The sequence below is a fragment of the Bombyx mori genome, chromosome 19, assembly GCF_030269925.1.
Source record: "Bombyx mori chromosome 19, ASM3026992v2".
In the NCBI taxonomy this organism is placed as follows: Eukaryota; Metazoa; Arthropoda; class Insecta; order Lepidoptera; family Bombycidae; genus Bombyx; species Bombyx mori.
In genome coordinates this window covers 9,707,649-9,724,943 of record NC_085125.1, presented here as the reverse complement: position 1 = coordinate 9,724,943, position 17,295 = coordinate 9,707,649, and the positions used below count along the sequence as shown (strand labels likewise).

The window sequence follows — 17,295 nt, the reverse complement described above, 5'->3', positions numbered from 1 at the left end:
ACGAACGCATTATCGTGACTTCACATTTTGTGGTTACATTGACTTCGTATTGCAAAGATAAACAAATACATTGCAATATTGTTATCTATACTAATATTATAAACAGGAAAAATTTGTTTGTTTGTTTGTATTGAATAGGCTCCGAAACTACTGAACCGATTTGAAAAATTCTTTCACTGTTCGGAAGCTACACTATTCCCGAGTGACACAGGCTAAATCTAAAAAAAAAAACCTAAAATATTGTTTACATCGCGTGCCCTACGAAAACTATTGGTGATAGAATAAAATAAGGCACTACGACTTTGTAAAACACATTATTAATTACAAAAAGTATCGCGACAGCATAATATGTCTAACTATTGTAGTTATGCCGTAATAAGTGTTCTTTTATTTAAAAAAATAAAACAACGTCAAATATAATTGAAATTTTTGTTAAAGACCCGAGCGGAACCGGAGCGGGCCGCTAGTATTTAAGAATGTGAAATCAAACCCGCAAAATTATAATTTGCGTAATTACTGGTGGTAGGACCTCTTATGAGTCCGCACGGGTAGGTACCCTGCATATTTCTACCGTGAAGCAGTAATGCGTTTCGGTGTGAAGGGTGGCGCAGCCGTTGTAACAATACTTGAGACCTTAGAACTTCTATCTCAGGGTGGGTGGCGGCGTTTGCGTTGTGGATGTCTATGGGCTCCAGTAACCATTTAACACCAGGTGGGCTGTGAGCTCGTCCACCCATCTCCTCCTCCTCGAGTCGCGTTCCTCATGTCTGAGGGTCGTGACCACCATCACCCATGAGCTTCAATTTTAGGATCTTTTTCCACTTTCCCCTGTCCACCCATCTAAGCAATAAAAAAAAATTAAAAAAAAGGTGGAATAAAAAATCACTCAAAAGCGTGCTTAATTAATATATCGAGGGTAATCATGATAACTTAAGTGCCCTTTTAATTTATTCTGAATAAAGCAATGTATGCAAATGCAAGTAGAAAATACAATGAGTAGCTGTTAAGTTATAAATAATATTTGAGGAAAATTTGAGACGAAAAGGAATTTTACTACAGCTATTCAACTGTACTTGAGATATATTTTTTTCTACTATAAGACCTTAGTTATTTATGCAATCGAATTAATAATTGCAATCTAACCCAAATTTGGTACAATCACTCAATATGTAGTAAAATATAAACATGTCAAAAGAATTTAATACAAACGTTTAAGTTTTGCATGATAAAGTCTGTTGTTCTATTTGAATTTTATGTAGGCTCGATTTTACCAAAATATAAATTTTGTGCCCCGAGTTTTTATTCAAAAACTAGCTGACCCGGCAGATTTCGTAGTGCCTCAATCGATAAATAAAAGACCTAAGCTTTTGTATAAAATAAACTTAAAACAAACAAAAGGAATCCGTCCAACCGGGGTCACATCAAAGGAAAAACAAAATTGTTATTTTTATTTAATTCCGAACATTTTCATTAATTTGTCTACCTTTTAAACTTTCTCTGGACTTCCACAAATAAATCAAGACCAAAATTAATCAAATCGGTCCAGCCGTTCCCGAGTTTTAGCAAGACTAACGAACAGCAATTCATATATATAAAGATAAAGATTAAGAAATAGAATCCAATAAGTTTTATACACGTTTTTTATTATTCATCTATATTCTTCATATATATTAAAATATATATGAAGCTTAATAGGTAAACGTTGGGAAGTTAAACTTCTAATTTCGAGCATAGAAACGGTTCGAATAATTGTCCATTGAATTGTCAGTAATTGAGTGTAAAGAGGCGGAGGCAGGTGTCACTCCTCCGATCGGATCGTATGTGGCACAGTTTTAACTGAGACTTTAATGAGGTAAACAAACGGTTCTCTGGTTTGGTCCAAGGCATAGACTAGGTACTAAGCAAATGCTTCGGGCACCAAAAACTTTTTCAATTTTACAATTTTGTTTCTGTATTGTTAAGTACACTTGGGTGCATTATGGTGCATATCGTCGTGCTCATCTTGTGTAACATAACTAAACATAGTATATTTAGTATACTATAGTATAAGTACCACCGGTAATTACCCAAATTATAACTTTGCGGGTTAGATTTTTATTACACGATGTTATTCCTTCACCGTGGAAGTCAATCGTGAAAATTTGTTAAGTACGTATTTCATTAGAAAAATTGGTACTCGCCTGCGGATTCGAACATCGTTGCATCGCTAAATACGAATGCACGTCTTATCCTTTAGGCCACAACGACTTCAATTGATAATTGATTCCGTGAGCCAAATTACGTATATTAGTAAAATCTTGAATAGCAAAAACAGTTTTTGAAAATTTATTAGCATATTTTAATTCTAATTGGCGACCTTATGATTTTTTTTTAAAACAAATCTAAATACGGAATACTACTTAACCAGAAAAGTAAACGACTATTTCTTTTGACTTGTACCACAGTCAGTTTATATGTAAAACACGGCAAAGTGAAGAGGGCGATGGCCGCGAAAACAAAGCCTCAATTGATGAACTGATGTCTTAGTGTCGAAATCAAACGTACGCTGTTTAGTCGTTCTTCTTGTGGACGGTTCCTTCAAGAAAGAATCAGTGGAAATAACCATAAATAAATTAATAAAACCTTTGGATTATGTTTTTTTATTTGAATACACAGTGCAGAAATTATTAGTTACTTTGAAATTTGGAGTACCGATTACTGATTGAAATGTACAAATTAGAACTTATATCAGAAAGGTTTTCTCAATTCGTAATAGTAAAAAGGTATGATTGATTTAAAAACAAATGACTCTTAATCAAACTCCGCTATACTCCCAAAATATTGCATTGAAAACAGGATTCATTCATACTTCGATAAATGAATGAATCGTTGACGCCGAATTTTGAATAAATGTTTCTAAAGTTTCTTGGCTATTTCATGAATGGACAAGTCTTTGATAACGCCGGCTGGTGCTAAACGATTCCCATTGCGGTATGTTTGTACGAGAATTACATCTCATTCGAACTTGTTCTGCTTTGGACGATCGATAGGAAACGTCCGGAGGAAAGCGACTAATTGATGTGTTAGAAGTTGGGTTTCTTAGAAAATTATGTTACGTGGAAATCACAAATTTATTGATCGAAAACATTTGAACTTTTGATGAAGACATTTGAATTTGTTTGGTAATAGAGACTATTTACAGTTACAGTTCATATAGTTTTATATTTGTCTGCGTATAATATACCAAAACCTCAAAATGACTTTGAGATATTCAGAAAGACTTTGTTACTAGTTTAGATGCGCAAATGGGCCTTAAATTGGTACGCCTTAAATTGAAGCCTGATTGCATTGTGAATTCTGTTTTCCCGAAGTCTCAGTGCAGGAACTATTCTAATAAACAACTGATACTACAATCACTCCTTAAGACCAGAGCTAGGAGGAGGTGTATGTGAGTACAGGTAGGAAAATAATATAATAGCATCCCAGACAGGTCCTCTGGCCACAAATAACAGATCTGATGGAATAGCGTAATATAGTATTTCATAGTGTGTCTAAGAAAAAGCATATTTAGTTAATACACGATTTAAGCTTACATTGTGAATAAACAATGACGATATAAACACTTCACACTTAGCTTACGAGAAAATCAATTTGCTTGAAACACACGTTTCCAAACACTTTCTCACACACCGACTGACAATATTGGAAATTGTGTGTTTAGACCTTTATAATCAAATAATAATAATAAAATATTCGGTATATTATGTATATGGATGTACATACAGTACTCGGCGATAAATATTGCACATCGTAGTTTGGAAAGAAACATTCGGCTTATTCCGGCTTCGTAGAGCGTTATCTCTGTCGCACACCATCTATGTGTGTTCGCGAATTGAGCGATATTATTAATAATATTTTTATTACATATTTGTTTAATTTAATATTTACCACCGGGTTTTATTTTTAAAGCATGTTAGGTATATGTCAAGAAATTACAAATTGCTTGATATTGCTTGATAATCATAACTTTTTTTTTCTTTACCTATTCGCTAATAGTCTAAGAGATATTCCAGCATTTCCAGCTATGCCCGGACGAGTAATTATTACCTAAAAGACATGTGACTTGAAATTTCAGTAATCCCCATTTTCGACAGACCTCCCACAAAACTAAAAAACTGACAGGTCCGTATAATGACCGGTGATGGCTTTAACAGTCGCTGACAACAAATTTTGGAATATGATTCGGTGCGAAAAATCGAACTACGCAACGACGAAATTACTTGGTCAAGTCGCATCTGAAAGACATGTGTCTTTGATAGAAAAAAAATTGAATACCTTTAATTGGTTTAAAGCTAAGGGGATCTAGGCTATAGAGATTTTCCAGTTTTAAAAATTGCTTAGACATGCAATTGCACGCAAGAAATGCAATAAACTAGTATGTTGATACGTTCTAACGCATGACCCGGTGATAGCTTTTAAAAACACAAACGCAAAATTTATGTGTATATATTTTTTTTTTTTTTTTTTTTTTTTTTTTTTATTGCTTAGATGGTTGGACGAGCTCACAGCCCACCTAAGGAGTAAAGTGGTTACTGGAGCCCATAGACATCTACAACGTAAATGCGCCACCCGTCTTGAGATATAAGTTCTAAGATCTCAGTATAGTTACAACGGCTGCCCCACCCTTCATACCGAAACGCATTAGTGCTTCACGGCAGAAATAGGCAGGGCGGTGGTACCTACCCGCGCGGACACACAAGAGGTCCTACCACCAGTAAAAATAATATATAATATATAATAATATATAAAATATATATTATTATTATTATATATATTTAAGTAAGGAACTCTGTACGTAGTTATTCCGGTCAAATAGTGGCGTAATTGACAAAAACAATACACGAGTCTGGTCATCAAACAATGATATGATGTGTCTAAGAAAACTAGAATAGAAAATATTCAGTTACTTATTCTGACTGACTGACTCGGAGTTTTTTTTATTTTTTATTCTGGCATTTGTAGACTTTTGTATCGAGAAAATCAAATAGGGAAGGGTTTTTGAGAATTTTACCACTACAATGGGTACGACGAGAAATATATGGAAGTCAGTCATTTTCCAAGTGAGAAGCAAGAATATACCTGTTTCTAAATAGAAAAAAATGTTCAAGTACAAATTGTAAGTTTTTTTTAAGACATACATTTTTAGTATTGCTCATAATCTGTGTTAGTAACTTAACATTAGTATCTGACTATTTATAAAATTACATTATTATTTTTGTCTTTCCTATTCTGAATTCTTTCTATGTTTGAAGTCTACAAGTTCCTCGGGTTGTGATGAAACTGTAACATGTGTCAAACTGTACCATCAATACGTACGATCAGTTGAGTGTGAGCAATTTCAATAAATCCATATTTCACAAATAACGACAGTAACGTGACAGTCACAGAGGAACGTGACCGGGTTCCACTAGTCGCTTCTGGCTATGTCTTAATACATGCCTTTCACAATGTTTCATCCAGAAATTCGTCTAAAATGAAATTAAAATTCATCGTACTTAAAACAATTAGAAAATTATTACAAGCTAACTAAACAAATAAACGAAAAACATATCCAGCAACTGTATTCCAAAATCCTATCGAGTATACACAAAGTGTATGCGATTAGACGCCCTCCCTTTGATCTCCAATTAGATGAACATTTTGGGGTTCCGCATTATCTGTGGAGTGCGTGCGTTATGATAGGGGAACTGAGGGGACATCACTCGTAAATATGTTAGGTGTTAAACTTTCGGATGCCCCTCGGAAATTATCGGCGGGTAATTGGTGTTGGTGACGTTGTTGATGCTTCCATTATATGTACAATGTAATATCATTGATAGACCTGTTGTGTAACACAATAAATGTTGCTTGTATTCGATTACAAATAAACATTATTTTAATTGACAAAAAAACTCTTTTTGACGCTTTGCTTCGCTTGGATCTTCTCAGTGGGTCGCGTTCCGATCCTGTGGTAGATACTGCGAAGCACTGCTCTTGCTAGGGCCAGTGTTAGCAACACTTCCGGTTTGAGCCCCGTGAGCTCACCTACACGCTAGGGTGAAGCTGAAATAGCCTCTCAAGGCTATCAGCATAAGTAGGAAAAAAAATTGCTTGGCTTTGTTCATATTCCACAGCGTTTCGTAGCGCAACACGATTAAACATTATGTAGCTGTTACTGATAAATACGGCTCAACAATGCACTTAACGCAATTTTATTAAAAAAAAGTTTTAACGTTGTTCGCAAATACCTACTTCAACTATTTTTAAACAACATTTTCAAATCTTCCATTTTTAACATGTGTCCAACACAATTGTACCTGCAAAACCTCACTAAAGCTACGTAAACTCAAATTAACAGTTCCTTTGATATCCTATGACTCATAAAAACAAATCAATTTGCTATCTTCGAAGGGCTGTTCCGGCCCGGGGTGGGGAAAATTAATCCGACAGTCCGCAAAGCTTGTATTACAAGCCGCAATTATCGGCCGAGGATAAAGCCGCTTTATGTCCGTTAGCGATTTTGGTGGCGAATCAAGCCGGACAAATCCGGTAAAACAGTTATTGATATCAGAAGATTTTTACTGATGGTAGGACCTCTTGTGAATCCGCACGGGTAGGTACCACCACCCTGCCTATTTCTGCCGTGAAGCAGTAATGCGTTTCGGTTTGAAGGGTGGGGCAGCCGTTGTAACTATACTTGAGACCTTAGAACTTATCTCGAGGTGGGTGGCGCATTTACGTTGTAGATGTCTATGGGCTCCAGTAACCACTTAACACCAGGTGGGCTGTGAGCTCGTTCACCCATCTAAGCAATAAAAAAAAGAAGAAGAACTATTACGACATAATTTTGAATTATTTTTTAAATTGCCTTAATTTACTTGCTTAGTACTTTCCCGTTGCAATTGTTTTCGTGCAGATCTCGAGTACTTTTAAAAGCCAATTAAAATAGTTATTACACCACGATTCATTATTTTTAAACTTAAATAATCAACTTTTAAACTCAATGTTTGCAAGCACTTTAATTTTTAAAAGCGTTACCTACACTCCCTATTTAATCTTTATTAGTCTTATACTAGTCTTTCAAAACACTTTGACCGATAAATTGTGGATTAGAGCAGCGATGTAAAGAATCCATTTATCTTTTCAACATAGGTATAGGTATCTGTCAATAAGTAGGTATACGAGAAAGTAAAAAGGTTACGAAGAAAATCGTCACCTAAATGAATAAAGTACAGATACTTCTTTACGACAGCAAAAAAAAAAAAATTGTACCATATTTTTTTTTCAAAAATCTTATTTAGCTTAGTTCAAAAATGATGTTGAATTAACGAATAGCAAATATTATATTATATCTCTTGCACAATCTCTTAAAAAAGTGACAAATAACGCGTCATGTTCAACCAAATCAAATGACAAAATTGGCGGGCCTTTTATTAGGTATTACTTAAACTAATTATTCTTTTTTTAACTAAGGAAAGACAAATGTAAATAAACTATTAATTATAAACTCCACTGACCGTTTTCAACGTAAATGACCACACAGAACACATTCTCTTGTTCTCTGGTAATAAAAGAATAAAATAAAATTAAAAAAAAAAACTTTTCCCAAACTGTATCCCTTTGAAATGATCGGTCCCATTCGTGTCGCACGCATTATCGTATTGTCGAGAAACACATACATGAATATATTCTATGGCGCACAGGCGCGCGTGCTTTGTTTGAACATCGAATTTTGCACATGTACGCAAATAATCGTGACAGTGCAAACGAAAGTCGTTATTGCAAATAAAATGTTAGACAAATATGTATAGATATTCATTCATTCCATTTCAAAAATTACCATGTTCCTTTCCGAGAGAGACAGCAGCTGTTAATATTAATTGTTAATGAATTGTTAACTGTTAATCCAAACCAGATGATGACCAGGTTTTTTTTTGATAACGCCATCTTGTTGTGTCTTTAAAGCGGTTAGTTGCCCTCAATTAAGAAAAATAGTATAATTATTCGCCAATAGATGTCGGGAAGAGTTGATTATTGAAAACACGAATAAAACAATATTTTCTGAAAATAAATCGTAGCTAGATCGATTTATCGCCCCCGAAATTCCCTGTATACTAAATTTTATGAAAATCGTTGGAGCCGTTTCCGAGATTCAGATTATATATATATTAATTAATACTTATACAAAAATTGATCATTTAAAGGTATAAGATAAATTGGAAATGCTTTCCGTACTAGTTAAATAAACATATTTAATAAAAATGAACAAGTGAAAATTACGAAATTTTATAGCGAAAATTATTTTTCCTTAATTAGTGGGAAATTAAAAAAAAACCGCCATTATTCTCTATCAACACCTTAAACCTTTCTTGGCCGAAAATAATTCAAGAACTGACCTAGGATGACCTGACCTGACAAAGGGTTTTAGTCAATAAATCAGTCAAGCAACTTTATTGCGTTAATTACGATAACACGGGATCCATTTTATATATATGTAATAAGGATTTTTAACGCAAAATCTTAGTTCTGTTAACCATACATACGCATTTGTTTACAAACATGCCTGTATTTAGTTAACTATTATATTATTCTATTATTAAAAGTATTGAATAACATTATATCAAGGGAAGAGCAGGAAGCGACAGGCGGTCAAAAATAACATTCAATATTTGAATCGTCAATATATACAACCTCAGTGTTGCAGAAAAAAAAAAAGCGTATTTTCCAAACGTCAAAATTCAAAGTTGGTTTAAAATTATTAAAAGTTTCCATCCGAACAGATTCGTCTTCACGCATTAAAACTGTATAATCTCAAACCTTACTAATTTTACAGGAAAGGTTTAACATGTAATATTTTTATTATTAATCATATTTGCAACATTTATTTTTTATTTTTTACCAGTACATTATCTGTCTTTTAAAGTAAGTTAAAATTATGTATTAATTTTGTTAATAGTAGTCAAAACATAGGTAAACTAAAAAAAAAAAAAATTAAACTAAACAACGCTCTTTTGACAGTATTTATGAGAAAAATACTACTGGTGATACCAAATGTTTACACATAATAACTCAATTTCGAATACTTTTGGAAATTGTACACTTTTAATGCGAAAAAACGAATTGTCCAAATTCCTGCCAATAAAAATGTAGCTAAAAACCTTGTAGAGTCAGTACGCGCGTAGAATGTCAGTGACGCGTCTTAGTTATGCCTACTTGCTGACCGGACGCGCAAAGCGACACTCGCTCCGCACTGGCTGGTTAATGAACACACACACGTCTAAAGGGAAACAAGCATTTATTGGTCTCGCGAATGGACCCGGGTTTATATTTGCAGGTGTAACAAACGCGCGGTCATCGCACTCGCATTCAGGGTTGAAAGTGTGCCTGAACAACTACAGAATTTTATATTAAAAACTGTTGCCATGAAAGTTTTTTCAGACATTTTTTCTTTTTTTGAAAAGAAAAAACCCCCTAAGAATCATACTTCAACTTCTATAACTTTGGACAAAAACGTCATATTGTTAATCTGTATCGATATTCAACCCTAGCAGCAGAGTACGCTTGTGCGGGGTAGCCCTGCACGTACAACATAGTTGCACACACACACAGATATCGACCACACAACCGCGAGGCGACATGCTAATTTCTTGACCGGTACAATCGTTGCAGGCACGTATTTGACAAATGAATACAATATGTTGCATGGCTTTAGAAGGGCATGTCTTAACACTAAGGGCTCAAAGTCGGATATTTGCAATTTTAATTTGTCCAATACAAAAAATTTTGTTCTCATAGCCGACTAGAAAAGTTGGTCACTTAAAGGCTTCAACAAAATCGGTTCAGTAGTTTTTTTAATTCAAAATACAATAGAGATATGCCAACAATTTTAAGACGGCTATAAGCATTTTTAAGATAGATTTAAAAATAGTTTATATTTTTAATGTAGGTATTCGTGGAATATCATAAAAGATAAATCCATGAACACAGTCACTTTTTCCTTTTCGACCTAATAAATTATTCTACATAAACGTAATAATCTTAGTTTTTTACCCGCCGATTTTATAGGCAAAAAAATAAATAAAGAAATAATCTTCGAATAAAAATAAAATCAAAGATTGCTATAAAACTGTTTTAAGTGATGCGCTGAAATAAATCAAAGGGGATCGGAAGATTTTAATCCGATCATTACTGAAGTGTCGTTATAAAATTATAAGTTCACGCATTATCCGCCTGTAAAAGGTGATGCCTCGTAAATAATAATGGCTGCCGGGTGTCGGCCACCCCTGACGCGTCAACCAATTGAATTATCAACGTTCGTTTCACATTTTTATGTAATTATTTATTTAAAAATGCTGTTTAATTGTTTCGTGCATTAAAAACGGGTTAAAAGGAGTATATCTGTCACTTTCGCTCGCATGTAACTTATGCATGACTCAAATGGAACAAAAAAGCAACGTTTTGAGTATACGGAAAAAAAGATTAAGTTTGCGTACAATATCGATCTTCGGGATTTAACAAAAACGATTAATTTCAATTTTAAACATAAACTTTTGATTATAGTAACTTCTGATCCGTTGTTGGCATTCTTCATTTGGAAATACTTTATTTAGGAGTCCGTAGCACTTCAATGCTTCATCGGGTATCAATAAATGTTATAAATATATCAAGTTCTTTACAAGCGATAGCGGTGAAAGTAAAGATAATGATAGATAGGGCTAAAACGATATTGTTCACAAAACTTTGTATTTCAGATAATTCTAGAAAATTAAACCGATTGTAACTATTCTAACTTCTTTACTTTCTGATCGTGATCATTAGAAATTATTTATTATGAACCTTTCGATACTGTAGAGATTTATTGCCATATGGACAGACGACTTCACGATCAATGTAGTTTTGAGTGGTTACTAACACTTTGAGACGTGAGGTGGAAAGCCTCGACCTTCAAACTAGAAGGTTACACTGCTATTCTCTCATCAATAGTTTTCACGCGATGTAAAGAATATTTTAGGTAATTTTTTACACCTTGAGTTACAATATTGGAGTTTTGGTAAGGATCCCTAATTTTTTTCAAAACAGATTATGTCACTCGAGAATAGTGTAGCTTCCAAACGGTGAAAGAATTTTTCCAATCGGTTCAGTAATTTCGGAGCCTATTCAATACAAACAAACAAATCTTTCCTCTTTCTAATATTAGTATAGATAGCAACGAAACCACAAGTCTACTAATTAAATTTGGATACTGCGAATTTCTCTCCCTTGACGAAGTCGATCTAGAGTATGTAACACTGAGCATTTAAGAGTGCAAAGTTTCCATAATTAACACACGGCAGACATTACTTTAATCTAAAAGAGAGATAAACCAAACAAAAGATACAAAGCGCTGTGAAATCATTAATTCGTATAATCGATTCCGAAATAAAAGAATAATTCAAAACGACATCATATTACGCCGCCATTAAAACAACCCATAAATTATATTAATTTACAATCGAATCCATATTTTTTTTATCTGTCCGTTTCACTGTATTCATATTCCGTATTCGTTTTATATTAAAAACTATAATTAGATACTTAAAAAAAAAAACCCTTGAAACATTTCGGCAGTCGTTATTATTGAGCTTTTTTAATACGAATATAAATCTTTGTGATGTCCATTTTATAGTTTTATAATGAAAAACTCATTTGTAATCGATTTGGGTTATTAAGTTCTGAATTCTAGAAATAACACGATTATAATCGGCGTGCAATATTCGTTTTTATTGAAATATTACATTTAAGATATAAAAAAATTTAATTAAAAAGGTCAATATTTATTCTTTACAGATAATAAGTGAAACTTATTACATTTGCGAGAAATGGGGACGTCTGGGGAAGCGCACCACCACTCGAATACGGTAGGTATGGTACCCCATTGCGGTAGGCAGCGGCTTGGCTCTGCCCCTGGCATTGGCAGGGGCAGAGCCAAGGCATCAGGTGAGCCGTATGCTCGTCTGCCTACAAGGGCAATAAAAAAAAAAGAAATGATGACCACGACCACTCTGCCAAGATTGCATACGACTGCTTATTGCTTTTGGTGGACTGGTGATTGCTTAATTTAGAATAATTACAATAATATATCACACAACTATTAGCAATCTAAGAAAACAGCAAAAGCCATTCAGAACAAAAATATCAAGGACGTAATAGAAAAATAAGATTTATGATGAAAAAAATACAACATCGTGTTGCTAAGCGACGAACACTACACTTAAATATTGACACTGGCCTTGAAAACACAAACGTCCTCTTTCAATCTTTAAAATCGGAAAGCTTAAAGCTTCGCAGAAAAATAAGGAGCGATACTCAGGGTACAAATTGCAAAATACCGGAACCCGTTGGTATTACAATATGCATGCCAGCATCCACCTCATACATTAATCGACGTCGCCCAAAACACGTCATCCAGATCCATTAACGGTGCTTTTAGGTACCACAGGCACCGATCACCGTCCTCGTCGAACCCGTCGCTTGCGACGAAAGGCTCGACGAGCAAATTAACCCATAGACACAGCCCACTGAGTTTCTCACTGGATCTTCTCAGTGAGTTGCGTTTCCAATCCGGTGGTAGATTCTACGAAGCACTGCTCTTGCTAGGGCCAGTGTTAGCAACACTCCGGTTTGAGCCCCGAGCGCTCACCTACATGTTAGGGCGAAGCTGAAATAGCCTCTCAAGGCTGTCAGCATAGGTAGGGAAAAAAACATCAATTCTTAATCTCAAATGAACTTTATGACGGCTGCCTCGGCACTTAAAACTCTTCAAATAAACCTTACGACCAACCAATAAAATGGTTAGAGAATCAGGACTACGAAGGGGAAGCTTTAGAAGTTTCTCGAGTTGTGCGTCCCAATTTCGAGGAGGGGAGAGCCAATATACAACATAGTTTAAATTTCGGCCTCAAGTCTCATGATTCCGAACTCCTATGCCCCTTTAGAGAGAGAAAAACATCGAAAAAACCCATCTCGCACAGTCGTTTATTCTAACTCATAGAAAAAATATAAAATGCCAACAAAAATTTACACTTAAGAATAAGGTTTGTAAATCAACAAAATTAAAAACAAAAGAGTTTTAATCGCCTCGCTTTCTAATAACAAAATAAAGCTAATTAATCCATAATTATCATCGCTTTAGTAAATAAAAATTAAGAACTTAAAATAAATAACATTTTAATCGTATACTTACCATAGTTTGACTAATAAATATCAAGGTTCAAAAATCACTCAAAAATCAATTATCCTCCTTAACCTATAAAATTAATTATTTAATGCAAATTGCATGAAGAAAAAAATATATTTCGAAATCATTAAATGCTATTAATAAATTATATTATAAATCAATGAAACAAATTATAAATGTGTGTATATCTAAATTATTAGATCGGAAAGTAAAGATGTTTGTCTGATAATCATGTAATTAATTTCATAATGAACAAACAAACATAATGAAATGACACGACATTATAGTATCGAACAGGAAAAATCTAAAGTTTAATGGAACGAAATATTTATTTTTATTATTACGCAATTGCGTTGAGATCGAATGATTATGAAGATTACCATCGTCACTTAACTTAGATGTTTAAACCTTCTACAGAAATACGAAACATTGATTCCGAATTTCGGACGTGATCTCAAATCGTTTAAAATGTAGGAAACTAAAAGGTTGCAAAAAAAAACACATGCGAAATTAAATTAAAATCATAATTAAAACTACCCTAAAAAGTATACAATCTTAGGAATATATTACCAGTTTACACAACAAGCACCTGATATTTTAAAAAATATATACATTATAAACTCATATTAAGTATAAACAGCCTTTAATGAACACTGTTCGTTGCTGAAATTAATTAGCTCACCTTCTTTTTATCAACCTCGAAAAAGTTCGGCATCTTCGCAGGCTCAGAGTGCTGGGAGCTCTGATGCGATTGCTCCTCCATGAAGGTGTTCAAGAAATCCATAAAATCCATTTAAAACAAATCAATGTATTTAACTATCACACAAAAACAATACAATCGGTCACCGCCAAATGACAATGCAAAGTTCCAGATGTGCGACAGTAAACACGTGCACTGCGTTAAAGTGTGGCCACAAGCCAGACGTCTTACTCTTGCCAACATCCGATATAAACTAAATTGAAAATTGGAAACAAAATGCAATGTTCGAATCTTGATATGACAATAATAGGCGAGACGGAGATGAAGAAATTCAACGTGCAAGAACGAGACGGTACTAGTGGCTAGACGACTCCGCTCCACCCCATCGACATTGGCGGCGCAGGGGTTGTCGCCAGAGTAAGAGATCGCTACGAAATTTAAAATTCCTACCTGCTTACTAAACATATCGAACATCGGAACATTCACACGATTTTAACCTTTATGCCTAATGCGTGAGATTACACTTTTATCTATGGAATGCCTACAGATAAGCTTTTCATTTTCGTTGTATTTTTAAGTTGTAATTATAAATAGCGAACGCGTGGATACAATGCGCAAGGCTATTCTGAGAATTCGTCTTGTTTTATAATATACTACGATGATTGAAAGATACTGTTTTAAATTAGTGCGTGAATTGTGAGAGAAACAACTCATAAAAGTACAAAGAGATCTCAGAAATATTTATGTTCCGAAACCGCATTTAGGTTAACGGAATCATATTTTACGTATGATCGAATAGGTACTATTAAAAAACCATAAACACGAGAATGACATAAGAGGCTGACAGCAATATGCGAGGCAAACAAAACCATTATAGGTATTGGAAAAACATTAATTTTTCTAAATTATTTTAATCATATTTGCCTCAAAAGGCAGGCAAACTAATGAAAAATAATTGCTACCGCTCAAAAATCTAATTTAGACGCCCGCCACCTAAAAATCATGTAGGTACTGATTAAAATTTACTCTTACAAAAACAGTAAGACAATCATTCGAAAACAACTAATATACAACCACAAGAAACTCTTAAATTCCTGTCCCGTCAACAAACGCAACATGAGCCCACACAATTCAACAAGCCCCCAATTGAAATAGGGTGCCAAAATAATTTGACCAACGAATTATTTCGTCATTTCACAAATAAAATCAATTAAAATAGTACTATTGTAACGTCATACGATTGCATGGGGCTGGTCTATCCTTGTTATTGATATCTTTATGAATGGGGTTATATTGGTGAATCTGGACATACGGGCATTTCGATTGATACGGGTGGTTTGCGATTGTATTTTGACAGGTCAAGTAACAGCCGAAAGGGTAAAAGGCCAAGCCTATAACTTATGGAAGGATTTTACGAATTAGTATGTTCAGAAACACTGTTTAATGTAAAAATCTTCAAATCTGGTTACATTCATTCAACTAGTAAAATGGACTTAACAACTCTTTTTTAGTAATAACCGTAAAAGGAGGATGGATAAAAATTAAGAAAATTCAATCAGATTTGAAGTTAGTGATTAAGCAAAATTGTTCGCTCGCTGTTTTTTCTTTAATAAATTTTTGGGTTAAAAGTGTACTTTTAACAAACACAATTATTGATATTCTCATCTAAATAGACATTCAATGATAAAATTTAATATCCACAGGCTTTATGTATGTGGATATTTATGCTCGACGCTATATAGTTATGTTCGGTGCCTTTAGATACAAACGTGGCAAATGTAGTTTCCAAAAAACCCAGTGACGTCATCGAATCCCCGCAGCGACACGGGAAGCGCAATAACGGGACATTGAATCTTGGGAACACAGAGTGGGTCCTATATAGTTTTTGTACGTTACATGTATGGATACATTAAATTCTAAGACTTAAATTTATGAAAATATTTTTATAACCTATTCGGTGGTGAGGTCACGAACTCAAGTTTTTTTTTTGGTTATGATTAAAGGATTACTGGTGACCCTAAGGCCAGTTTCACCAGGATAGGTGGGCGAGCAAAGGCTCAGCCAGGAGGGGTGGGATTTAGTGGGGGGCTGAAACTGTGCAAATTTTCTAACAGCTCTACTAACCTTTCAGCAGTGCTTCGCACAACCTACCTACCACTAGATCGGAATGGCGATCTACTGTAAAGATCCGGTGAAGATCCGAAAAACTCAGTGGGTTGTGTCTATGGGTTAAAAGGCCATCAAAAGAGATTCCGAAAGAAAAGCGTGCCGCTAAAATTTGGATTATTAATTTTTTTTTCAAGACTCCAACACAAGTTTTCATGCAAAGTGTTCAAAACGTAGACATTTAATATCATCTATGCTTGAAGTAGTTTAATGTTAGCACCATAACAACTTTTTGGTAGCCCGTTCACAGTCTAATAAAGTGAAATAAAGAACTAATAAGGTCGATCCTAATTATTTTAACTAATTAGATACATAGATCTGTGCAGATACGACTTCCCAGACGAAGAATGATCTTCAGACAACATAAAAATAGACGTACATAATTTCTAGTTTATTTATTTTGGTTTTTTTTGTCTAGTTGTTAATTTTTAATTTAAAATTCCATGCCCCATGTTGAACTCCGTCATTTACGTTGTTTTAAGACTATGTAGACTCGTCTAAACACCTAACATTAGTTTGACTGCTTGACACATAATTTTAAATACTGAAACTAAAATCTTTTTTAATAAAACTTTACACCAAAACTATACGTAGAAATGTTTTGGGTAGATTAACAATCTTCATTTTGCAGTGTAAGATAATGTGAAGACGACAGAATTCGAATCCATTCATCGTTGCAGTTATAAAACTATTTAAACAAAACCATTAAAGAGCACAAAGGCAATTCTTTAATAGGAACACAGTTTTATCAGAAAAACTATTATTATCTTAGTAAAATAATTTCTGTCTGTAATAAAAATATACAAAAGAACGGTTCGAAGCTCAGTAATACTCGCAAAAAAATGCCTTTCAAATAACGATTAAAATATTATTTTTGTACTTACAAACAATAGGCCGGCGGAGAATCTTTATTATCGGAAAGGAAATGAATAGATACTGGATGTTATTGGGTATGTTTCTGGGAAATGTGACTGTGAGACCGTGAAACAATTGAAGTCAAAATAGGGATTTTTATAAAACCATGTGCATCGAATGAAAGGAATCTTAGGAGCTTTCATAAATTAAAACCTTTCAAGGAATTTAATGGTTATTTATATATGTATAGTCTATTATGGGATAAAATAATGAAAGATGACTTGACGTAAATTTTGTAGTGATTTAAAATTCAATTACATACATACATGTGTATTTACAC

General features: G+C 34.1%; 1 protein-coding gene across 5 annotated transcripts in view; it reads right to left on the bottom strand.

Annotated features, from left to right (window-relative positions):
* Positions 1-17,295, bottom strand: part of LOC101737140 (protein dead ringer) — a 170,946-nt gene that overhangs the window by 69,892 nt on the left and 83,759 nt on the right. The window contains exon 1 of one of the 5 annotated variants that reach the window (XM_004922442.5): positions 13,917-14,191. The exons of the other annotated variants lie outside the window; for them this stretch is intronic. Within the exon in view, the coding sequence (XP_004922499.2) occupies positions 13,917-14,027 (111 nt within the window). The 5' untranslated portion in view covers positions 14,028-14,191. Of the gene's footprint in view, positions 1-13,916; positions 14,192-17,295 lie in introns of those variants that run through there. 5 annotated transcript variants of the gene reach the window in all.